The sequence below is a fragment of the Callithrix jacchus genome, chromosome 12, assembly GCF_049354715.1.
Source record: "Callithrix jacchus isolate 240 chromosome 12, calJac240_pri, whole genome shotgun sequence".
Taxonomy (NCBI): Eukaryota; Metazoa; Chordata; class Mammalia; order Primates; family Cebidae; genus Callithrix; species Callithrix jacchus.
Window position 1 is genome coordinate 25,502,870 of NC_133513.1, and position 26,510 is coordinate 25,529,379.

At 44.3% G+C, this 26,510-nt stretch overlaps 1 protein-coding gene across 8 annotated transcripts in view; it reads right to left on the reverse strand.

Moving 5' to 3' along the window:
• Positions 1-1,378: 1,378 nt before the first annotated feature.
• ARHGAP17 (Rho GTPase activating protein 17) overlaps positions 1,379-26,510 on the reverse strand; it is a 93,635-nt gene continuing 68,503 nt past the window's right edge. Inside the window, exons 15-22 of one of the 8 annotated variants that reach the window (XR_013524737.1) lie at positions 25,738-25,829; positions 24,007-24,163; positions 21,074-21,307; positions 17,526-17,695; positions 12,941-13,561; positions 11,796-11,843; positions 9,915-9,963; positions 1,379-2,241 (exon numbers count right to left, since the gene is read on the reverse strand). Coding sequence is in view for 6 of the 8 variants with exons in the window: in XM_002755977.7 (XP_002756023.1) it covers positions 2,111-2,241; positions 12,941-13,561; positions 17,526-17,695; positions 21,074-21,307; positions 24,007-24,163; positions 25,738-25,829 (1,405 nt within the window). In the remaining 2 variants the exon portion in view is untranslated. The remainder of the gene's footprint in view (positions 2,242-9,914; positions 9,964-11,795; positions 11,844-12,940; positions 13,562-17,525; positions 17,696-21,073; positions 21,308-24,006; positions 24,164-25,737; positions 25,830-26,510) is intronic. The other 7 variants (XR_013524738.1, XM_078344946.1, XM_009009340.5 and 4 more) reach the window with 7 other exon arrangements.

Genomic DNA, 26,510 nt, shown 5'->3' on the forward strand with positions numbered 1-26,510 from the left:
GAATCTGTGGACAGCCAGGCTCCTGGAGAAGGTGCTCAACACAGAGCATCAGCGGACAAAGAGGCTTCACTTTCTCCGCAGGATTTGTTCTGTGGCTAAAGGGTGGTACAGAAAAATAACAACACACAGGTGGCACAGGGGAAGAGTGAGCCTTAAGCCAATGAAAATTCAAGATATGGTGGGAAATGGGCTTATAGGAGCATATTTTCAAGGTAATTAATAAGGTAGTTATTACCTTATTAACAAGTAAGAAGGTAATTTCAAGGTAATTAAAAATAGGGAGTACTTTGAGGGCATAGGAAACTGAATACAGATGAAAATGTGGGTTGGGCATGGTGCCTCATGCCTGTAATTCCAGCACTTTCGGAGGCTGAAGTGGGAGGACTGCTTGAGGCCAGTATTGTAGGACCAGCCTGGGCAACACTGCAAGACCCGTCTCTAGAAAAAAATTATTTAAAAATTAGTTGGGTATATTCCCATGCACCTGTAGTCTCAACTACTTGGGAGGCTGAGTTGGGAGGACTGTTTGAGCCCAGGAGTTTGGAGGCTGCCGTGAGTTATGATTGTGCCACTGCACTCCAGCCTGGACCACAGAGTTAGATCTATTTAAAAAAAAAAAAGAAACTAAATGGAAAATGTGGTTGCCCTTTTAAAATCAGGCTTAAGTCAGTTCATAGTGGAAAGAGGTCCAATGTCTTCTAAGCAGGAAGCAGACATCGACACACCTAGCAAACTTGATCAATAGAGGGCTCAGGGCAGCCAACTCTGGCAGCGTGTCCCGCTCTGTTGCCAAGAGAAAACGGCCTTATCTGGGTCACCGGGAAGGTGCTATCGTGAGAGCAGCCGTCCAGGGCCTCAGCCTCACTTTGCTCCAATTCCCCATCGGCTCTTCCCTAGTATTTCAATCCTGGGAGAGACAGGATGATTTTCATGCCTTGGATAGGGCATGAAAGCAACTGGTCATTGGTAAAGGGGCTCTCCATGGCAATTCACAGCTGCTGATGAATGCACCAACCCAGTGGGGCTGAGGTCCTGTGAGCGGCTCCTGAAGTCTGAGTATCTCTAGATGGAAAGAAAGGGATGCCAGGACGAGAGGACCAAGGGTGCAGCCTTGACCAGAACCCGCATGCTGAGGGATGAACAGCCTAAGAGGTTTCTGGGGCACCTGGTGGCCTTTTTCACTGCTGTGACATGGCTCTCTGTTTCTTCAAACTCCTACAGCTACACTTAGACCCTCTGTCCCAAGATGTCCCAGCCACAATTCTATTTGGTTGAGTGGCAACACACACACACACACACACACACACACACACACACACACACACACACACTCTCTCTCTCTCTCTCTCTCTCCACAATTTGTCTACAAGAATTATAGTTTTCATATAAACCATAGAATATATTTAATTCAAATTAAACATGAAACTAGAATAATGTTCGGTCCTTATCAAGTAGCAATTACACTGTTTAAAAAACAAAACAAAACAGGACATTTCTGTCTACATTCCGGCAATCCAACGAGGCGGCATGGGTCACATCCAGTTTGACGAGGTGACAGAGCCAGCAGTCACCATCCATGTGCATGGTTCTGAGGGGACTGGGGAGACAGACCATACGTGATACAAAATGATTCTGCAGCAAGTCTGAAGGAGAGGTGCCTCCCTCCTGATACATAAGAATGAAAGTCCAGGTAGCAGAGAGTGGGCAACTTGCATAACGAGGGCATTTTATTAAATAGTTAACACACTGCTTCTGACTCATTCCAAGTTGCTGTAGGTGCTGCCCGCGTTCAGAGCAGGGACAAAAGCTTCCGATGCACGTCTCAGCAGGAATACTCTCTCCATTCCAGGTATTTGTTTTTGTTTTTTTTTTGGCATGATTTCCTTCCCATGTAAAGAAAGCCAACTTCTTCAAGACACAGGTCATTCAGCTTCAGTAGCAGCCTCCAGGTTCTCCTTGGGCCGTGCAGAAGGCCAAGTCCTGCACAGTGAGGCCCTCCTCTGTCCTCCACTGAAAGCTTTTCACTGTTTGGTCTGCAAAGAAAGAGGTTTGCCTGCCCCTGCTCCACTCGCCAGGGTGGAAGGGGTGAAGGGCTGGGAGGCAGCTTTGTTCACAGGGCAGTGCTCTCAGTATCATTGTCTATATCCAGCAGGATGCAGCCAGGCACGTCTTTGCTGGCTGAGTCTGAGTGCATTTCAGGAAAGATGCTTTGAAGCGGTTCTGAAACCCTGGAATTGGTGTCTGGACAAAAACACGAGAAGACATGGTATCAATGAAGGGTAACGCCCAGGAGGCCACCTGAGGGTGCTCTGAGAAGGAGAGAGGCTGGGAAGTTTCAGAGTTAGCCCATGCACACAGAGTCCCTTGTGAGAGGCCCTCATCAGCCCTTAGAAGCCAAGTGGAGCCTTTGAGATCTCAGAGGGTGGCTGAGTTGTACAGTCCTACCTCCAGGCTCTAATGTTGTTTGCTATGAGCCCAGGGCAGCCCGTGGAGAGGCAGCTTTCAAAGGATTTGCTTCCTTTGATAGAGGAAAGGAAGCCTCATTTTTATCAAGGCCTCTAATGATGAGATGAACCCTCCTGATGGCCCCTGGGCTGCCCTAGGAAGAGGGTCTCTCCTTGAGACTGCTGGGTTTTCCTCCTGTTACTAACACTATGACTTCACCCTTAGCACTAGCAATACTTGGGGCTGAATTATTTGTTGTGGTTGTCCTGTGCATTGTCACTCACCAGATGCCAGTGACACACAGCCTCCTCCTGCAGTGTAACAACCGAAAATGTCTCCTGTGCATCATGGATCATTGGGGAAGTTTAAACTAAAATGTCTCCAGATACTGCCAAGTGTCCCCTGGGAAATCACAACCACTGCTGACTGACATCACTAAGGCAGACTAAGTCTCCTGCAAATATTAACTTCCCCTTCTCTAATATACCTCAAATGCCACTTTCATGTCTTATTACATTGGCCGAAATTCCTTCAGCAAGGTGGCAAACATATGGTCCTCATGCTGTTTCCCCCCTCTCCTATGCTCTTCTCAGAGGCCAATGGGTTTCAGATTCATTTATGCATGAACAAATATTTACTGAGCACCTCCCAGGTGCCAGACACCATTCTATCTGCTGAGGACGCAACAGTGAACAAGACAGGCGCAGCCTCAATGAAGCCCACAGTCAAGTAGGCGAGCCAAGGGGGTCCTAATTAAGACAGAAGGGTTGGCTTCTCTAGTACATGTGGGTTCTGGCAAATTATGAGAGCCTCATTAGGTATTTTAGGGCTGGTGTAAGAGAGAAGAGAGATGTTTCGATGTGTTGTGGTTTTGCTTTGCTGGGTTAGAGGTAGCTATGGCAGGCAGCAGTAAGGGAACAAGAGGAGGTGGGTTTCCTGGGGCGTTTCACAGTTAGGCTCGAGAGCTGCTTTTCCCCTACTTGCTGTGGTGCAAAGTGACACGGTGTCTGTCCTTGCCAGGAGCTAGTTTTGACTATTTCTTTTTGATCTACTCCCATTTACACAGGCACAGCTTGAAAACGCTGATGCACTTTGGGGGAGCTCACTGCTTGACGACTTGTTCCAGCTCTCACCCCTTCCATCCTCCTGTCCCTAGAGTTCTGAGCTGTGACATCTATTTACTCTCTGGGGCATCCTTTCTCTCACAGTGACTCCTGGGTTGTCCCTCAAGGTTTCCTATGCACACAACTCAGAGAAATTTCTAGATTTTTATGGAGGTGCCAAGGTGTCAAAGAATTCAGGTGCTGAATGTCATTTCAGACAATTCAGGCCTTGTGATAACTATAAAACCAACTATACTGCGCAGAATTGCACCAGCCTATGGTGCAGTCAAAGGTGGCCTGTGTGTACAGAATAGGTGATGTCTTGGGTTTGTCCTAAGCAGAATGGAAGTCAGCGAAGACAGGGACTGTGTCTGTCTTGCTTACAGAGTGTCCTCAGTACCTAAAACAGTGACCGGCAACTAGCATATGTTTAATAAATTTTGTAGCTGGACACTTGCATGTTTGGATGAATGAATGAAGTCATCTAGAGCAACCATCTTTCCAATGCTCTGTTCTTACATCCTTAGGCAAAGAAGTAGCTGTGACTTGAAGACGACACTGGTATAAGAAAATTACTGCAAATGCAATCCTTTCCCTATTATCCTGGCCCAACAAAACAGAAGGGGCTACCAGCCTGTGTCTCTTCTCAGCCCAAAGTTTACCAGAAACTATGGAACAGACATGACCTGGCGAGGAATGCATCATTCAAAGGTACTGTGCATATGGATGAGATTTCTACTTGTTAAGATCTGTACTCACAGGTGAGCTAACACTATCAGCCACCAAGCCCTTCCATAGCTGCTCTTTCTCTTTTTCTCATATACCACAGATAATTTCTAGATTTGTGCCTCTGTGAATTTTTCTATTTATGATCCAAACACATTATTTACTCAAGAGGGAAAAAATGTGTGGTTGGGTGTAAAGGAAATCCCTTCCTCTGCCTCCCACCTGCCCCATCTGGTTTCCCCAGCCCCTCTCTATTCCTACACAAATCATTCTCTGAAAGAAAACAATGACTTTGTTTACATACAAAAAATAGAGAGAATTATGGCAACTTGTATAGAACCAGTTTTCAGAAGGAGACTTCATTGCAATAGCTAACATTTAAAAAAATGTTTTTTTCTTTGAGGTTGCGTCTTGCTTTGTCATCCAGGCTGGAGTGTAATGGCATAATCTTGGTTTACTGCATCCTCCGCCTTCCAGGTTCAAGTGATTCTCCTGCCTCAGTCTCCCAAGTAACTGGGATTACAGATGTGTGCCACCGCACCTCCACTAATTTTTGTATTTTTTAGTAGAGACAGAGTTTCACCATGTTGGCCAGGTTGGTCTTGAACTCCTGACCTCGTGATCTACCTGCCTCAGCCTCCCAAAGTGCTGGGATTACAGGTGTGAGCCACTATCACTATGCCCAGCCAAAACAAGTTTTTGAGATGGGGTCTCACTCTGTTGCTCAAGCTGGAGTGCAGCTGTGCGTCTCAGCTCACTGCAGCCTCCACCTCCCAGGTTCAAGCCATCCTCCGACCTCAGCCTCCCGATTAGCTAGGATTACAGGCACATGCCACCATGCCTGGTTAATTCTTTTGTATTTTTGGTAGAGATGAGGTTTCACCATGTTGACTGGGCTGGTCTTGAACCCCTGGCCTTAAGCAATCCTCCCACCTTGGCTTCCCAAAGTGCTAGGATTACTGGCATGAGCCATTGTGCCCAGCCTTGATAGCTGACATTATTATAGAACACTTACTTACACCGGAGACTGTACCATACACCCACACTTTATCACACAGTCTCACTGAATGCTCATTAACCCTAAGGCAGCAGAAATAAGAAAGGGAGACTCAGAGGCTCTATTCCTTGCTCAAAGTGACATAGCCAGTGTTGACCAAAAAGGATCCAAGCCAGATTGGTTCTTCACATTACATTTTCCTTCCTCCACAAGAGTCTGTAAATCGCCGGGTGAGGGTCCTCAAAGACATTATCTGAGATCATTGTTTGAGTCTTAAACACGCTGGTATGTTGTAAAAAGGAAAAGATGGTTGTTTTAGAAAGACACCTGTAAGAACCTGGTTTGTCTGAAACACCTCTAACTAAATCTTTCTGGCTACGAACTTGTATATTATCTGCACTCCAAGAAGGGCTGGCTTTTGAGCATATGCTTGGAGCTAAATTCATACAACAGATATTGTATCTAAAAAAACAAAACAGGCTAGGCATGGTGGGATGACGGTATTAGCCTAGAAGTTTGAGACCAGCCTGGGCAACATGAGATTGTCTCTACAAAAAAATACAAAAGCCGTGTGTGGTGGTGCATGCCTCTAGCCCCACCTTCCAGCTACTTGGGAGGATCGTTTCAGCCTAGGAGGTCAAGGCTGCAGTGAACTATAATCACATTGCTGTACTCTTGCCTGGGCAACAGAACAAGACCCTGTCTCTTAAAAAAAAGGAAAAAAGAAAAACAGAGGATGACTTCCAGTAACAAGCCTCAGCCCAAAGGCAGAACTTGATATAATTCATCACAGATTTAGGACTCTGACAAATGTAACCCAGGTTCCCTCCCAAACTGAATATCTTATCCAGGAAACAGAAGTGGATATTTAAGAGCTAGAAGTGGAATGTTATCATTAAGAGTATGGTTCTAGAAGATTTACTTATTATTTCAACAATTTTGAATATGTGCTTTCAGTTGTAAACCCACCTCTTCAAGAAGTCCAAGGTCATTCTGATAGCCACTTTGACAAGTAACAGATCCAAATATGCCCTTGAAATTAAGTGGTGCAGGCACAACTGCAGGATGAATAAACTCGCCCTCGCCACCACCATCCCTCCTCTTCTCAAACCTAGGGTCTCAGGGAATGCATTCCTTCACCAATTAATGGTTTGAGTCTTAAACACTCTGGCTGATTGTGTAAAAAATAAATAAAGGTTAATTTAGAAAGACACCTGTAAGAATCTGGTTTTTCTTTAAACACCTCTAAACCTCTCTGGCTATAAATTTATGTATTACTTGCATTCCAAGAAGGGCTGATCTTTGAGCATACTGCTTGGAGCTAAGTTTATATGACAGGTATATTTCAAACAAAACAAAACAAAAAAATTCAGACAAAACAAGAAATCTTTTATTGGAGGTCTCTCTCTTTCTTTTTTTTAACAGAGACGGAGTTTCACCATGTTGGTCAGGCTGGTCTCAAACTCCCGACCTTGTGATCTGCCCGCCTTGGCCTCCCAAAGTGCTGGAATTACAGGCGTAAGCCACCGCGCTCGGCCTCTCTTGTTTTGTTTTGTTTTTTTTTTTAAATAAAACATCTATTGTATGAACTTAGTCCCAAGCAATATCCCCAAAAAACCAGCCCTTGGAAGGCAAAAAATATATAAATTTACAACCAAAGAGGGCTTAGGGTACTTTTAAAAAGCAGGTTCTGGCCGGGTGCAGTGGCTCATGCCTGTAATCTCAGCACCTTGGGAGGCTGAGGCAGGTGGATCACCTGAGGTCACAAGTTGAGAACAGCATGGTTCATCTCTACTAAAAATACAAAATTACCCAAGCATGGTGGCACATGCCTGTAGTCCCAGCTACTCAGGAGGCTGAGGCAGAAGAATCGCTTGAACCTGGGAGGTGAAGGTTACAGTAAGCCAAGATCACACCACTGCACTCCAGTCTGGGTGACAGAGTGAGACTCTGCGGGGAAAAAAAAAAAAGCAAGCTCCAAAGGGTATCTTTCTAAAATAACCTTTTTCTCCTTTTTACAATAAACCAGAGTGTTTAAGCCCCAAACCACTATTTCCTCAGATAATGTCTTCACCTTAAGGATCCTCACCCAAGGAGATACAAAACTCTTTTGGGAAAGAGGGAAAATGGTAGGCTGATTAAGAATGATGGGGCCATGTGGTGGCTCATGCCTGTAATCCCAGCATTTTGGGAGGCCAAGGCAAGCGGATCACTTGAGGCTATGAGTTCAAAACCGGCCTGGCGAAACCCCATCTCTACTAAAAATACAAAAATGAGCTGGGCATTGCCACACCCACCTGTAATCTCAGCTACTTGGGAGGCTGAGGCAAGAGAATCGCTTAAACCCGGGAGACAGAGGTTGCAGTGAGCTGAGATTGCACTACTGCATTCTAGCCCAGGAGACAAAGCAAAACATACATAAAATAAATAAATAGAAGAATGACAGTCTAACTAATCTGGCTTTGATCCTCTTTGGTCAAAGTAAAATTTTGTAATTTTATCAAGTACTGATGATTTCTCAGCAGTTTTCTAGGGCTATGAGAAACTTTTGATATCTACTTATTAAAAATAAACTGCAAGTAGAAATAGAAGCCATTTAAATATCCAACTAGGAGTAATAATACATCTGCTTGATGAAACATGTAGTCACTGAAAAGACGGTTCTAAAAATACATCATCACATGAGAAAGAGCATATGATGTAATGTAAAACAAAATGCAGGTCCAAGTCTGTATATGTAAAATAATTATGATCATGCACCTCATGCCTTTTAGAAAAACTAAAAGGAAAAAAGTAGAAAATAAATGATAGACTTCTCCAATTGCATAGCTACAGCTGATTTCTTATTATTTCCATTTCTCAAGAGTTGTAATATCCATGCTTATTTTTATTTTTTAAGATGGAGTCTCACTCTGTGACTCAGGCTGGAGTACAGTGGCACTATCTTGGCTCACTGTGACCTCCACCTCCCAGGTTCACATGGTTCTCCTGCCTCAGCCTACCAAGTAGCTGGGATTACAGGTGCCCATCATGACATCCAGCTAATTTTTTGTATTTTTAGTAGAGACAGGGTTTCACAGTGTTGGCCAGGCTAGTCTAGAACTCCTGACCTCAAGTGATCTGCCCACCTCAGCCTCCCAAAGTGCTGGGATCATAGGTGTGAGCCACTGTGCCCAGCTCATGCTTATTTTAAAAAAGGCATTACTTTCATGACATAAAAAGGGAGAGTTTAAAAAGCAAACACTCTTACGAAATTAGCCAGCAAAGTGTCCAGGCTTATGGCTACTATGTGAGTGATCTGGTCTATCTGTGGTACAGTGGACTACTGCCTCACAGACATTCTCAGGCTAAATTCTGTGAATGTATTTCCTAACTCCTCTGCAGAGCATTGTCTTTTTAATCCATGAAACAACTGAGATTCAAAAAGCCAAGTGGTGCAACACAATCAAAATATGGACACCTGGGCCATACCCCAATCTCCTGTGTTTGGGTCCTAGAAGGCGAGGTGGGGGCATTTGAGTTTTTAAAACCCTGACATGTGACTCTAATATATAACTCTGATTAAAACTATTTTCTTCTAGATAAAAATGATAAACAGCGGCTGGGTGCAGTGACTCATGCCTGTAATCCCAGCACTTCAGGAGGCCAAGGCAGGCGGATCACGAGGTCAGGAGATCAACAGCATCCTGGCTAACATGGTGAAACCCCGCCTCCACTGAAAATACAAAATACTAGCTGGGCATGGTGGCATGCACCTGTAGTCCCAGCTACTAGGGAGGCTGAGACTGGAGAATCGCTTGAACCCGGCAGGCAAAGGTTGCAGTGAGCTGAGATCTCGCCACTGTACTCCAGCTTGGGTGACAGAGCAAGATTACGTCTTAAAAAAAAAAAAAAGATAAATAGGCTGGATATGGTGGCTCATGCCTGTAATCCCAGCACTTTGGGAGGTCGAGGCAGGTGGATCACCTGAGGTCAGGAGTTTGAGACCAGGCTGGCCAACATGATGAAACCCTATCTCTACTAAAAATACCAAAAATAGCCAGGCGTGGTGACGGGCACCTATGATCTCTGGTACTGGGAGGCAGAGGTTGCAGTGAGCCAAGATAGCAGCACTGCACTCTAGCCCGGGCAACAGAATGAGACTCTATCTCAAAAAAAAAAAGATAAATAGCTAGCTTCATTTAGAACCACTGTATATTAAGAACTGTAACTGGCTATCAGAATAACCTTGGACTTTCTCTTATTTGATCTTGGACAATTCTGACAGATGTCACCACTTTACAGATCAACCAGGTTGTGCCTGGCCTATGTTATACCAAGAGCTGAAATTCTAACTCAGTCAGATCCGACTCCATGATGTGTGTTTTTTCTACTATAGTTCAAGCCTGCCTGATATAGAAAAGAATGGAAATTAAGGAAGTAACAAGGCCAGCCCTGTGACCACCTGTTACACGTCTGGGCATACACTTAGTATTCTGAATGACTGCAGCAAGCATCAACAAAGCCAGTCCTCCTTCAGTGCATGCACGATTAGTAGGGATGCAAGCAGGCAGGGTTAGGGTGGCCGGTTAGTAACAGGCATGAGTGCACAAATATGATCAAGTAGCAAAAATGCATTGGCCAATCAGGAGCCTTTTCCTTACCATTAAATATTCCAATCTCAGTTCTTACTGAATATGGCGGATCATACATCTAAATTATTTAATAAAATGTTTAAATTAGAATACTCTTTGCTAAAATCTATTACTTCAAAAATAGCAAGATGTAAACTCTTTTACATGGGAATTAGAACTCTTACTGCTCTCCAGAGTCACAATTAACAGGAGAATCAAAATGATGCCAAAATCCCGGCATCCTCCAGTGCTGGTGCTGAGCTGTGAGAAGCTGGTTGCCAAACCTGCTTGTCAGCAATAATCTCCCCCAAAAGTTTCTCTTAATCCCATTAGCCTTAACCCAACTCTTTAAAACTCTAACTTAATCCAACCCTAAAGGAATAACCTGTTTTCAGGAATCTGTCCATCTAAAGTTTTCTAAGTGAAAACATTATGCCATAATAAAGGACCATCCTGTCCAAGGAAGTTATACTTTTTTTCCTCCTTGGAAAACCCAATGGCTATATCCAAGGATGGTTAATAGCAACATGATCAACACTAGCAGATTCAAAAATTCTAAATGTTGGCCTTTTGTGTACTTCCAGTGGCAGGCCAGGGGATTTAAGATAGTACAGGTTAATTCTGTAATATAAAGGTAACTGTGGTGACCTGGAATTTCCTGAGTTAGGAGAATTTATAACATAGATTGGTTTTTAAATAGCTAGTATCTTAGGAAAACATATTTTTAATGTAAAATTTCACTTATCTAATATAAGTGAATTATGTATATAGGCAGTACATTACACTGTTGCAGCAGATCAGTAAAATAACATTCTAGAATAAATACACCCCAGGTCATAATTCTGGTTTGCAGTCTTTGTTTAAACAAAAAGAAATATCTGAGAATAACATTTTGGTGAACTTGTGGAATCGCGCCCAGGACTCCTCCCTGTTTTGAAGGCTACACTCTGGTTTTTCACTTCTGGTTCCTACAGAAAGTCTTACTCAGACCTAAGCTGTGAGCACTCCGGCTAAGAGGCCCACAACAGGCGTAAGGCTCAGGTCAGCTGATTAAAGCAGCTGTATACATAAAGGGCCTTATGCTGTCCACATGGAGACCCACCGGCAAAATCAGATGAGCTCACAGTGCCTTTTAAAAAGCTAGTATGGTTTAATAATAAAGCAAAATATAAGTATGCTAGAATGCAAAGGAATTTAAAAGAATTCAGTGGTATTCAGGAAAAGATTTTTTTAATTGTTTAGTCTTGAGAATTTAAAATATCAAATTAAGAAGCTCCATGCAGTTAACTTGCACTTAAGATACAAAAATTTAAAATTAAAGCTCAAGACACAAAGGACACAATTTCCTCCTATGCTGACTGCACCCGGGTCCTCTTTGGTTGGAGGCTGGTGAGCCCATCAGTGACAGGTAAATCACATGGGAAGAGTAGAATGCTGGTAAGAGGCTCACCAAAAATATAGAAGATATTCCTTTTTTTTTTTAAAAAGAGGCAGGGTCCCACTCTGTCATTCAGGCTAGAATGCAGTGTGCAGTGACATAATCACTACTCACTGCAGTCTCGAACTCCTGGACTCAAACGATCCTCCTGCCTCAGCCATCCAGAGTACTGGGATTACAGGCATGAGCCACTATGCCTGACCCTAAGAAAGAAGATACTCTCATCTGAGTGGCTTGAAATCAGGCTCTTGATTTACTGACATCTACTCCTTGAATTCGAAACACTGCAGCTCAAAGTGCTTCTGATAAAAATAAAGGAATGTCTACAAGCTACAGAATGGACAGCCCACTGGGTGTCGGGGCACAGGGTCAAACGGCTGTTCCTGAGCACATGGTCAAAAGCACATTTGCGGAACACAGCTAAGCAGGAGCATTTGGAGCTGTGGTGCAAGCTGCTCAGGGGCGTTACAGACCTTAGTCCTGGAAACATTCCCCACTTGTGAGGGCACTAGGAAGGGTATCTATTGGGAAACAAAACACAAAAACCAACATGGCTTTGCTGTTTTCAAAATAAAATCAGGCTCTTGATGTCATCAGAAAGAAAGTTATTAACCATTTATAAAATGTGCAAATTATGCATTATATTCCTGAAAAACAGTTTTTAAAAGGTATTTTTAGAATCAGTAAACCATCACCCTCTGGGTTAATGGAAACCTTTAGCACATTTTCAGTTGCAAAGTCACTCAATATGGTTAGAAAGGCCCAAGGTATATTTCAGCTTCTTCTCCAAAACTCCTCCACTTAGAACAATTTAAACTAGGCTGCTGTAAAAAATGATTTGAGGCCCCTAATTACCATACTAAAAAAACCCATATCCATCCTTAATTAAACAGTAAATTAGAGCATTTGGGATGGAAATATTTTTGAAGTCATAATTAACTAAAATGGTCATGTTCTAGACTATTAAAAATATGCCATTAGGCAGTCCACGAAAGCCTGCACAGTCACCACCACCTTCAAAACAGGTTCCCACTGGGTCTACTTCCCTCCTAAGCCATTAGAGGCCAGCACTCTGATATGATTGTGTCCTGAGATCTCCCTTTCGGAGCATTTAATTTGGCATAAATCATGTTTTTTAAAATTATACTTGAAATTCTGTATTTAATATGAACATTTTTACTCTTAGAAGTACTCTTTAAGGATTTTAATGAGAAATTCACTAAGAAATAAAGTTCATGCTCGTGTTGTAAAGCACCTTCCACCTGGATTAAAAGTCATTATGTTTAGAAAAATGTAAACGTACATAGGTCTTAAACACATCAGGAGTCAGCAAACTTAAAGGACCAGGTAGTAAATATTTCCAACTTTGTGGGCCATATGATCTCTGGTCACAACTACCCAAGTCTGCTGTTTTAGCACCAACAAGGCCATAGACAATTTGTTAACCAATGGGTATAGCTATGTTCCAATAAAACTTTAATGACAAAAACTGGCTGCAGGACAGGTTTGGCTTGCACATGTAGTCTGCTGACACCTGCTATAAATCAAAGCTGAAATGTAGTAGTGTAAAAGTAATGTAGAGCAGACGGGGAAATGTGGACATTGATTTCCTACTTACCCGTTACTATCTTGGAAGCTGTTGGTGCTGTGTTAGTGAGGCTGCCGTCCCCAGCTGAGTGGACACCAGGAGGATGGGGCGGTGGGGGCACACTGGGCCGGTTCCTTGGCTTTGGTACTGGTCTCGGTCTCGGCAAGGTTCCAGCATGTGGCTGTGTAGTCTCAGGGTTACCCCCGACTTGGGTCTGAGGAGCTGGCAGGCTGGGGTTCTGTTTTCCTAGGGGCGGAGTACTGGGGGGGGTTGGAGTCTGGGGAGGGGTGTGAGATGGCTGCTCAAGTCCATGCTCACTGGGCAATGCCACGGGGTTGGGAGGGCCCTGGCTATTGGGTTTGGTGTGCAGCAGCGGCGTGGCCTGCGTAGGGGGCTGCGGCGGTGGGTGATTGGGAGCTTGGATTGGAGACAGGCTACTGGAGAACCTCCGGGGTGCTGAGAGCTGGGAGGGGGCGGAGGGCTGGCCTGGAGGCTGGCCTGTGTGCTGGGTGGGAGGAGAGGGGCTTCGGGTGGGTGGCTTTGGTGACAGACTGGGTGGATGCTGAGATGTTCCTGAAGGACTCTGGCCCCCAGGGTGGCCAGGAGGTGGGTTGCCTGGTTTTGGGGGTGCTGGAGCGGGTTTTTTAACAGCTGCACAAAGAGAGAAAAAACATCTTTCAGTAGGAACAGTGAGGCAGCAACCAACACTACCCTGGCCTGGAGACCAAATTTAACCTCACTAGTAATAAGCCACAGCAACATCACATGCCTCTGATGAGAGGAGGTCAGGAGGGCAGCACACTCTGTCTTCCTCCCCAAAACCCAGTCTAACCATCAAGAACATTTAACAAACACAAATTGAGGGCCCTTCTTCAAAATGCCTGACCGGTATTCTCCAAAACCATCAAGGCCACAGAAAAACACAGAAAGACGGAGAACATGTCACAGATCACAGGAGACTAAAAGTAGAAAAACTAGGGAAATCTGAACAAAATGTGGAGTCTAGTTAATGGTAATGAACCACGAGGTGTGGTAATTTCAGCACTTTGGGAGGCCAAAGCAAGTGGATCACTTGAGCGCAGGAGTTCAAGATCAGCCTGGGCAACATGGTAAAACTCCATCTCTACAAAAAAAATACAAAAATTAGCTGGGCATGGTGGCATGCGCCTGTAATTTCAGCTACTCATGAGGCTGAGGTGGGAGGATCACATGGGCCCAGGAAGTTCAAGGGTGCAGTGAGCTGTGGTCACACCACTGCACTCCTGTCTGGGCAAAAGAGTGAGACCATCTCAAAAAAAGAAAAAAAAGGGGAATGGCCCAATGTTGATTTCTAAGCTGGGATAAAGGTTCCATGGTCATGTAACATATTAACAACAGAGGAAACTGGGTAAGGGGTGTATGGGAACTTCAGCATTAGCTTTGCAACTTTGCTATAAATGCAAAATTACTCCAAACTAGTAAGTTTATTTTAAAAATTAAGTACATTATGAACATCTGAAAGGGTTGTAAAGGCCTATTATTTTGAAAGTTCAAGAAGAAGAAAACTGTTAACAGAGGCCACCCCACCAACATGGAAGTGCTGCCCTCAGCCCACTTAGCAGCCTCCTCATTAGGGACCCATGGGAAAACACAGAAAGAGGCAAAAACAGTCTGAAGGGACCACCAAGGATGATCGGTTCACCCTGACATAACATGACCTCTGTCCCCAAGCCACCTTCTCCTTGAGAGTTTGATTGATTTTTTTAGAATTCCCAATTCTTATTAACCAATTCTGGAACCATTTGAGTTAACAGATATGTCCTGGACAAAAGCATAAATAAAACTGGGAGTTGCCTTAGAATTATTTCTCTAATGAGAGCTGAATCACATCATTCTCCTCTGTACACCAGCTGAGATCAGGGATGGGAACCTGGTACTGAGGGCAGGAAGGAAAACGACAGCTGGTATGGGGCTGGGAAAGTTAGGGGGAAACGAGAGACTTTAGCCTTTTTCATACTGTGATAAGATCATACTGATTCCCCAAGAAAAAGAGAAGGAAATGAAGAAATGAACATGTATCACTGTTCACATATCACCGGTACCAAGTAAGTCCTTTTACATAAATTATGCACATTATAATTTACATAATTTATCTCATTTAAGTCTCATAAGTTTATTGCAGGGCAAGCACTGTTATCCCCATTTTTCAGGGAGAAGAAAACTGAGGCTTGCAGAGGGCCAGTGTTCCACAAAAGGTCACATAGCTAGTAAGGGCAGAAGAGAGACTCCCACCCATGACATGTGGACTCCCTGGATGCTTTCCTCTTCCTCCTTCCTCCATTCCCTGGCTGCCCGTTTCAGGACCCAGAATTCAGGATTAAAAAGGGTAACATCTTGGTGGCTCACGCCTGTAATCCCAGCACTGTGACTGGCTGAGGTAGGAAGATTGCTCAAGACCAGCCTGGGCAACATAATGAGACTCCAACTCAAACAAACAAACAAACAAAACAAAGTGGTCAGGCATGGTGGTACGTGAGTGTAGTACCAGCACTTTGAGAAGCCAAAGTGGGAGGATCACTTGAGTCCAGTGGCTGGAGGATGCAGTGAGCTATTATCATGCTACTGTATTCCAGCATGGGTGACAGAACAAGACCCTACTTCTAAAAAACCCAAGAAAGGAAAAAATAGAAAAAAGGGTAAAGTCTACTCTGCTATACTGGTCTGAACTTTCAACTCTAGAACTCAGAGGATCTTTTCCCACAGAAATCACCAACCAGCTTACATCAGCTATACTCCAGATTGCCATCAGCATTTTTAAAAGTCTAGTTTTTTGTTCTAAGCAGTACTAATGATAAATTCATACTGAATAAAAGATGGTTCCTGACATTTAAGGGTGTGAAGAGGATTAGGAGAGGAAGCATGGGAGCAGAGTGTTGGGGAGAAGGGCTGGGAGAAAGGGAGGCCTTGTCTGAGACCACCTTAGAGGTGCTGGGTGGTGGGGAAGGCAAAAAGAATCAAACTCATCCTGCAAAGAAACCTGGGAGCTGTGATTTCAGGAAGCAGGAAAGACTCCGAATGTGACTATGAGGATTTGAAAGGTCTTGTTAATCCAAAACCAGACTCAAACCTGGAATCTAGGTACAGAAGACTAACTTCCCTCAACGATCAGCTGAGATCCTGATTAAGATGACAGTGGCCCAGAGAGGCAGCCTTAAGAAGGATAAAGTGGGGGTCTGCAACCAAGCAGTAGACCCGAATTTGCCTCCCTGCCTATCATTTGTAGAAATTCCACTAATATTTGTGTAGTGCTTTATAAAGACCATGCTTTCATAGACAGACACTGTGAATTTAATCCTTTTTTTCTTTTGAGATGGAGTCTTGCTCTGTTGGCCAGGTTGGATATAGTGGCGTGATCCCGGCTCACTGCAACCTCTGCCTCCCAGGTTCAAGCGATTCTCCTGCCTCTGAGTAGCTGGGACTACGCCCGGCTAATTTTTGTATTTTTAGTAGAGACGGAGTTTTACCATGTTGGCCAGCTGGTCTTGAACTCCTGAGCTCAAGTCATCTGCCCACCTCAGCCTCCCAAAGTGCTGGGATTACAGGTGTGATCCATTGCACCTGGCCTCTCTTTTTTATTTTAGAGATGGGGTATCACTCTGTTGTCCAGGCTGGAGTGCAGTGGTGCATCATAACTCACTGCAGGCTCGACCTCCTGGGCTCAAGTGATCCTCCTGCCTCAACCTCCAGGGTAGCTGGGACTATAGGCATGTCACCACACCCAGCTAATTTTTAAAAAAATTTTTATAGAGGTGGGCTTTCACTATGTTGACCAGATTGGTCTCCAACTTCTGGCCTCAAGCAATCTTCCTGCCTTGGCCTCCCAAAGTGCTGGGATTACAGGTGTGAGCCACCACACCCAGCCGGAAGAAGTGATTTCTGAGAAGAGACCTGAATGGTAAGAAGAAACCATGTGAAGATATGGGACAGAATGCTCTGGAAGCCCTAAGGAGGGGATGAGCTTAGTGCATTCAAGGAACCAAGAGTGGAGTGTCCTGAGAGGGGGGAGTGTAAGCTCTGGGTTCAGAGGGAGGCCCCATCAGAGCACAGAAAACCCAGGGTGAGAAGTTTTCACGGAAGCCATTGAAGAGTTTAACCAAGAGATGGCACAGTCTGCTTGGAGTTTTAAAGCAATTCCCCTGGCTGCTGGGTGGAGGACTGCAGCGGAGACAGGTGGGAGCAGTTCAGATTCTGTTAATCAGGACCTAGAGAGCTCTCACCCCAATTCTGAGGCAACAGTGGCTCCCAGACCCACAAAGCTGAGAAGTACAGAGGCTGTGATGGTCTCTAAATAGCAAGGGCTCGAGACGCCAGGAAAACTAGGAGCATTTCTGCAGAAGTGACTTTTTGTTAAGCTTTGTCATACCTAAGGAAAAACACTTTTTAAAATGTCTGCTTTTCTGCTCTCTATTTTTTTTTTCTTTAATGACTTTTCTCTTACATGACTGAATTTTCTGCTTGCCGTTTTACAACAGACACAGAAAAGATCTAGTCATAGCCTCACCATCTGAATCCTTGCCCTAACTAAAGGAGGTCTGCACATCCTTCCCTGAGGGCAAGGAGGAGGGTGGCTGCTTACCTCTGCGCAGCGTATGTGGGCTGGGACCTGCGGCATTGTGAGGTGGGCCCACGGAGAGCTGGTGGGAGCTGGCAGCTGCCTGGCCCTGGTTTTGGCCGGAGGCTATCTGACTGTTGTTTCTCCCTAGGACAGGTGCAGCTGCAGATACAGGATCCTTGGCTTTGGGAGGACTAAGAGAAGTAACACTTAAGTTAGATGTCAGAAAATCCCAGCTGAAAAAGCTAAACATTCTGTACATACATACAATATCATAAGATTCCAAGCAGAGTTTTCACTTTGGCAGACAGGAAAAGGATTTGAAATTCTAACTAGCTCACACTGGGCTTATAAAGATAATGTTTATTGGTGCCATACAGGACTAGTGTTTTTTTTTTTAAGAGATGGGGTTTTGCTACGTTGCCCAGGTTGGTTTCAAATTTCTGGACTCAAGCAATCCTCCTGTCTCAGCTTCCTGAGTAGCTGGGACTATAGGACTATTTATTTTATGAGATTCATTGCATCAGACTGGACTCCAACCACTCTGCCACTGCAGTATCATGGGAGAGACCATTTTAAAGCAACGAATGCAGAGTTTTCAGTTCTACTGTTTGTACTTAAATTGGGCAGTACTTAATACCACCAAAGGGCATTTAGATATTGACATATACATTGTACAAAACCAAGCAAAAGCCATGGCAAAATAAGACTCTAAATTATAAAGGGCTTGATTATCATCAATAACTTGAACTGAATAAGGAGAATTCAGAGGCTAAATGACTACTCGAAGTCCAGAGTTGGTAGCAGCAGGATAGAGATCAGAACTCAGGCTTCCTGGCCCAGAACTTTTTTTTTTTTTTTTGAGACGGAGTTTCGCTCTTGTTACCCAGGCTGGAGTGCAATGGCGCGATCTCGGCTCACCGCAACCTCCGCCTCCTGGGTTCAGGCAATTCTCCTGCCTCAGCCTCCGGGTAGCTGGGATTACAGGCATGCGCCACCATGCCCAGCTAATTTTTTGTATTTTTAGTAGAGACAGGGTTTCACCATGTTGACCAGGATGGTCTCGATCTCTTGACCTCGTGATCCACCCGCCTCAGCCTCCCAAAGTGCTGGGATTACAGGCTTGAGCCACCGCGCCCGGCCCCTGGCCCAGAACTTTTTATACCAAACATTATAGCTCCATTATGTCAAGGTCACCAAAGAGTGAATAACATTAATGAAACATACATAAAAATATCTACAGAATACGGTATTAAAAAGAGCAGGCAGGGTGCAGTGACTCACACCAGTAATGCCAGCACTTTGGGAGGCTGAGGTTGGAGGATCACTTGAGGTCAGGAGTTCAAGACCAGCCTGGCCAGCATGGTGAAACCTCATCTCTACAGAAAATACCAAAATTAGCTGGGCATGGTAGTACACGCCTGTAATCCCAGCTACTCGAGAGGCTGAGGCAGGAGAATCATTTGGATCTGGGAGTGGAAGATTACAGTGAGCCGAGATTGTACCACTGCCCTCCAGCCTGGGCAGCAGAGCAAGATTTCATCTCAAAAAATAAATAATGATAATTAAAAACAAACAAGAAAAAGAAAATATGTGAATTTGCTTAGACTTTTTCCCTTCAAACAAAAAAAAAAAATTAAACCACAATAAGTACATGCATAGGGTGCAATTATTGACATACGTAACATTGAGCCTATGATGTGCATGGGAAGCCCTATGAAGTTTGAAGCCTTAAATTTTTTTAACCCCAAAGTATACTTTCCAAGGAAAGGAAAATGGAATTCAGGAATGCACAAGCATTCAGTGTTCAGTTTTCATGATGGAACAAGATTCCTATCTCATAAGCAGTTTCACACACAACAAGGCTCTCCCTTGCTCATTCCAAGGATGATAAGAAAGTTCTTTCAAGGAAAATTTATCTGTTTGGGAAAGAAATGTGTAGATAAACAGTCTGTTCTTGTTTTGTGTGCATTTATTTTACTTATATATAATCATTCAGTGCTTTTCAGATGGTCAACGCAGAACATATGACAACAAAACTTTGGCACACAGTATGCAGAGCTACAGCAGCTGCCAGTTCCAAACCACAAGAGATGCCACCTGAAGTAGCCTCTGGTGGTCATCTGCCTGGATCAGTGTGGAGAACTTAAGTAATGCCGATTAAATAAAAATCTCAAATTCTGGCGGGGTGCGGTGGCTCATGCTTGTAATCCCAGTACTTTAGGAGGCCGAGGCAGGCAGATCACCTGAGGTCAGGAGTTCAGGACCAGTCTGGCCAACATGGCAAAACCCCATCTCCACTAAAAATACAAAAAAATTAGTTAGGCATGGTGGCAGGCGCCTGTAATCCCAGCTACTTGGGAGGCTGAGGCAAGAGAATCACTTGAACCCGGGAGGCGAAGGTTGCAGTGAGCCGCGATTGCACCACCATACTCCAGTCTGGGTGACAGAGTAGTGGGACTCCAGCTCAAAAAAAAAAAAAAAAAAAAAAAAAAAATATCTCTACCAAGTAAAACACTTGAGGTAGTGACAAAAAAAAAAAAAAAAAAAAAAAAAGAGAGAGAGAGAGAGAGAGAAAGAAAAAGAAAAAAAACCTCAAGTTTAAGGTGCATTTTATTAAAAGTTGCAATGACTTTGCAAAGCCACTCCAGGTGGCTTATCTAAAGGTTAAGCAACTAAAAGAGCCTTTTAAGAAAATCTACCAGTCATGGTTGTTCACACCTATAATCCAGCACTTTGGAAGGCCAAGGCAGGAAGATCACTTGAGGCCAGGAGTTCAAGACCAGCCTTGGGCAACATAGGGCATCTATGTTTACCCCACCTTTACAAAAATAAAAAAAATTAGCTGGGCCTGGTGACAAGCACCTATAATCCCAGCTATGTGGGAGGATCGCTTGGGCTTAGAAGGCGGAGGGTGCAGTGAGCTATGATCACGCTACTGCATTCCAGCCTGGGCAACAGAGCAAGATGCAGTCTTAAAAAAAAAAAGAAAAGAAAAGAAAAAAAGCTACCATCTTATTTTCCACCTTGGACTCATGGATCAACTGCCCTACAAGACTGAAAGCTGGGGGTAGGGGGCTGAGTCTTAGCCACCTCATGTGCCTAGCATAGTGCCTAGCACATGACTCAGGAAATCTGTTTGACTGAATGAATCAATGAGTAAGTGAATAAATGCCAGAAATACTAAAATTTAACCAACTTGCCACACTTAAATGGTTCCTGGTTAACACACTGGATGACAACAAACAGATGGTACATGAATGCTGACAGTATACATCAAACAGGTAACAGAGGCTTATCACACTGCGAGACACCCACCGGCTTCCGGTTTCCAGCACCAAAGCAGTGTGGCAAAGAATGCAAACCATTGTTGCTTTCTTTGGAAAACAGAAAAAGAAGCGAGCCATTCATAGTCTTTTTTCCCGTTCTTTGCCAACCAGAGGAGTAAAAATAAATCTGTTCACTCCATGCTGTAGCAGTTCTTTGGGCGTGGATGCTGTGCCCAAAGGCCACCACCTTCAAGAAGGCTGGGGTGTCCAACCTCCACTGCCAGCAGAAGTCGGCCTCCTTACCTGCCATCGCCTGGGCTCGGCCCCTGCTCCAGTATGCCCGTGGAGGAGGGGACAGTCCCACCCCCAGAGCTGCTTTCAGCCCTAGAGCTCTGGGAAGGGGGCTCTGGGCCAGCGGGCACCACGGTGCTGCCATCTGTGGGCGGGAGTGGCGGCTGGAAAGCGGGGGATATGTGCTTTCTATTTAGAGTGCCACCCCGCCGGTGGGCCTGGAAGTCCGTAAGCTTCACACCAAAGCTACACAGAGAGAAGAAACAGTCAACACACCATGCGAGCAGACTACTGAGACAGAAGCCCATCAGTCCACACGTGTTAAAACCATATATGGGGACAGCCACCCAAGTTGCCCTGTGTGCAGTAAAGCAGCAAGGATCAGACTAAAGGCCCCCTGACACCAAGGCAAGCAACTCCAATTGGCTTCGAGCCTGAGCAAAGCCAATGAACCTGGTACTGTTCAATGTCTTTGATCAATTTGGGTGTGAGTGGCTAAAAGCAAACAGGCAGGCCTCATCTTATGAATGACATGTTAGTGTGTTTATTTCCATACTTCCTCTTCCTCTGCCTTTTCTCCCCGCCTTAAGATATAGGATCTCACTCCACCGCCCAGGCTGGAGTGCCTGGCCCTCCAGTAGAGCAATCACAGTTCACTGCAGCATCAAACTCCTGGGCTCAAACAATCCTCCAGCCTCAGCCTCTGGGGCAGCTTGGACTACTGGCATATTAAATTTAATATCCCACCATACCGGGATATTAAATTTTTTTTTTTTTAGAGATGGGGTCTCACTACATTGCCCAGGCTAATTTCAAACTCCTGGCCTCAAGTAATCCTCCTGCCTTGGTCTCTCAAAGTGCTGGGATTACAGGCATAAGTCACCACACGAGGCCTATTTCCATACTTCCTAGTTCCCATCGCAATTCTGTTTTTGGGGAAAGATGCAGAAGCCAAGTCTAAAAGGCCTACCAATGGCAGTGTAAGGTTATCACACCACACTGTCTCTTAACTGAGATGAGACAGAGAAACAATCATATGTGTATATGCAAAGAATACATATGAAAGATAAATAAGGCTGGAAAAGCTGGGTGCAGTGGCTCATAGCTGTAACCCTAGCACTTCGGGAGGACAAGGCGAGAATTGCTTTAGCTTAGAAATTCAAGGCCAGCCTGGGAAACATCATGAGGTCCTGTCTCCACAAAAAACTTGGGGTTGGCCGGGCGCAGTGGCTCACGCCTATAATCCCAGCACTTTGGGAGGCCGAGGCGGGTGGATCACGAGGTCAAAAGATCGAGACCATCCTGGTCAACAAGGTGAAACCCCATCTCTACTAAAAATACAAAAATTAGCTGGGCATGGTTGTGCACGCCTGTAATCCCAGTTACTTGGGAGGCTGAGGCAGGAGAATTGGTTGAACCCAGAAGGCGGAGGTTGCGGTAAGCCAAGATCGTGCCATTGCACTCCAGTCTAGGTAAGAACAGCAAAACTCTGTCTCAAAAAAAAGAAAAGAAAGAAAATTAACTGGGTGAGGCACTGCATGCCTATAGTCCCAGCTAGTTGGGTGGCTGAGGTGGGAGGACTGCTAGAGCCCAGGAGGTCATGGCTGCTGTGAGCCATGATCATACCACTGCACTCCAGACTGGGTGCATAACCCTGTTTCAAAAAAAAAAAAAAAAAGACTGATGAAAACTGTTGCTTTTGGGAAGGGGATGGTGGCTGGATGTAGCTGGAAGACAGGATGGAAGGAAAGCTGACTTTTCACTTAAGCCCATTAATCTATGAACTTAACAACTTTTTCTTTCAGTTCAAAAAGTAAAAAGATACCTGGCTCCCTGAGCTCGTGTTTACTGGTCAGCTGGCAGGGAGAATACACAAGGCAGGTAACTGAGAATTGTCTCTCACGTGCTGACTAGACTCATAGCACTGTATTTTGAAACTTAAAATACATGAAAGCTAATTTTGTTATGGGTAGGGTTTGTCATCAGAAAATACTACTAAATGTATGAATGAGGGTTGAGAGAGGTAATATGTCTGCATAGAATAAATGTGGATTTTGGAGCGACAGAATAGGGACAGAATAACGTATACTCCTTTGCTAGAGGTTAAAAAAAAACACAAAACAAAGAACAAGGAACAAACAGCACACCTCACTATAAAATTGGGCAATTAAAATAAGAGCTTGTCATTTTATTCTAATGTAAAAATATTTCTAGTAATATTATTTCATACACACAAGAAAAGCATGTTACTTCCAACAGGCCTCTTAACTCTTAGCATTCCTAGTGAGTACAGTGGCATTTCATCACACACATGGGACACGTTGGCATCTAAAGGCACAAATCACAGTCTTCATTACCCTTGAAAATGCCATGAATTGCCCATAGAAAAGAGTAGACAGAGACAGTGCTTCTCACTAAGTTCAACGCTGTCATTTTTTTTCCATCTACAACTGGCAAATATTGAGGTTTTTTCCACTGAACATCAAATTCATCGGCTGGCCTCCATTGTGGGGCCAAATTATACCAGAAATATATCTCCTTAAACACCAAGCCACTCCACTCACTGTGACAGGTGGGTGTTCTCACACTCAATTCTGGACAAAAGTCCACACTATTAAATTTGTTTTCCTTTCTGTTTCCCCCCAATCAAGTATATTGGGGTAAAATTTAACATGCGTATGATGGCATTCCACTGCAAGGCTTACCACAAGACCACCAAATTAAGCTGGAACGCATGTGGAAGAAATGTTAACTGACAAGCTACACAGAGACTTCATGGTGAGATCAGTGCTTGGAATGACCTACAGCAGAATTCTAGAAACTATCTGGATGTCATTAGTCGCAGGGCGATGGGGACCATTCTCAAAGTCCACTAAGCAGTACCAAATACCGCAGGTCTAACAACATATTTACTGTGGGTTTGGAAATGAACAGTCAAATCATACCTTTCCTTCTTCATCAAGTCTCCTTCCATCACTGCCATGCTAGCAGGCCGCTTCCTCTCCAGGGTCCCCGAGTCAGAGTCGTTTCCAGTGTGGGATGAGTGATTAGAATTCGGGGTGGCAAGAGGTACAAATGCTTCCGATACATTAAATTCTACCTCTGCAAGAGGGAAAATAAACAACTGCATGAGACCCTGAGCACAGCAGGTGAGGGAGGTCTAAGACACCCCTCATTGGAACGGGAACCTCACTCTTCAGTCTACAACCCCACTATTTCAAAGTGGAAGCTCCTGGCACTCACATCCCAAGAATGGTCTATCAAACCAGTGGGAAGTAATGTAAAAGGACAAGATAAGGAAGAGGTATGAGTTAGAATATAAGTTACACAACTTTTCTGCTTTCTCTTTTGTAGAAAAAAACAAATCTAGAATACAGAAGAGAACAATGAGCACAGATCACTTATTTGAATCATTCAAAAAGAGATATTTAGCCAGGCTGGTGGTGCACGCCTATAATCCCAGCAGTTTGGGAAAATGAGGTGGGCGGATCACTTGAGGTCAGGAGTTCGAGACCAGCCTGGCCAACATGGAGAAACCCCATCTCTACTAAAAATACAAAAAACTAGCCAGGCGTGGTGGTGTATGCTTGTAATCCCAGCTATTTGGGAGGCCGAGGCAGGAGAATCACTTGAACCCGAGAGGCAGAAGTTGCAGTGAGCCAAGATTGAACCACTGCACTCCAAAGCGAGTCTCCATCTCAAAAAAAAAAACGAGAGAGAGAGATATTTACACTTTGATATAAAATAGAAATAAAAGGCAACATCAAGTGCTGACTGTCCTCAAAGGAACTCTTCAACAGAATGCTAGCATTCATTCATCCATCCCATCTTCACTGGGCAACCTATATGAATGAGTTGGGATTCTTGACGGTGACAAAACAGTGGTGAAGAAAAGATGGGCCAAGTGGTGAAGATGGGTATCATGGGGCTTCCACCCCATGGGACATGGCAGTAGGGCTGCTCTGCGGGAAGTAGGTGTGGAGGATCCAGAATTCTAACACTTTCCTGGCCAGCATCCCCAAAGAGGACCATGGGAAGCTCTGTGGATCCCAGGACTGCAACAAACCTAGTTTGAAAATCTACTGCCTACAGGATGAAATACTAATTCTTTGATACAGCCAACTCAGGCCTTTACCAACTGGCCCCATCAATCTTCTGCTTTATCTCCTACCTATGTGCAAATCCATAATCTAGCTAGAGAAACAAAAAGCCCTCTTCCAAATGAAAAACTCCTGCATATTCAACATCAGCTCTTCTAAAAAGCAATTTCTGGCTCCCCCTGCCCAGCACCTGAGTTTGTCAAATCTTTCTCCATCCACCTATCTTCTAATTTGCCATGTGTTATAATTTATCTGTTCATGTGGCTGTCTTCTCCAGTGGCCTGAGTTCCCCCAGGAAAGACAGCACGTCTCACCAGCAAACATACGGCACTTGGTGGGTATGCTATGTACACCGACTGGCTATGTTTTAGTGAAACTAAGTGAAATACAATATGATAACCATTATGTCAAAATACAAATGCAAATGCACAAAGGCTAGAAAGAAACATGAAAAAGTAAAGCCAATTATATAATCATGAAGAAGGATAACAGATGTATTTCCTCCTTTAAGACGACTTTTTGTATGATTATCAATCACATTGCTTTGGTGCTCAGTGAAACCAAAATGAAAATTACCTTCAGGGAAGAACCAGTCAGCATGCTGAATGATGGGTTCAATCACTGCAACCACATGGACGGATGTGGCTGCTGCCATTTCAGCAAGTGTTCTGCAAAGGAAGTTCACAAAATTAAAATACTTCCTGTAGGCAGCATCTAACTTCTGCTGGTTGTGTCAGGGCAATTCAATTATTTTTAAAGGATCAAATATTTAAATACAGATGCAAAAATCAAACTCATAAGGTCCTGGTCTATGAATGTGGCAGTGATCACCCAGGAAAAAAATTACTCTGACTCAGCTGCTCCTTAGTCTGCCCTGTGATAACAACCACAGTATCCACTACGCATAGACCCTGTGGGCGGCGAAATCAGTCAACAATGCTGTGTCAAATGCTGGTTTCAAACTGGTCTGGAACGAGGGTTGAACTTTCCCATAGGACTAGCATCACACATGGGTGGTAGCTATGTTCTAAGACTAATGATCACTAAAAAGCAATTTTGCCTATGATGTCACCAAGAACATGCATGGTTACAGTGTGCCTCTTATTATGCTGGAAAACCTGAGCCTACCATTCACACTTAAGGTTGTCATACATGTGGACTAGTTTCAAGATGAGTCTTCAGATGATAAGAGGGTCTGATGCTAAGGCTCAGAAAGAAGAAAATAAGTAGGCCAGATGTGGAGGCTCACACCTGTAATCCCAGTACTTTGGGAGGCTGAGGCGGGTAGGCCAGGAGTTCAAGACCAGCCTGGGCAAGAGAGTGAAATATGATTTCTACAAAAATACAAA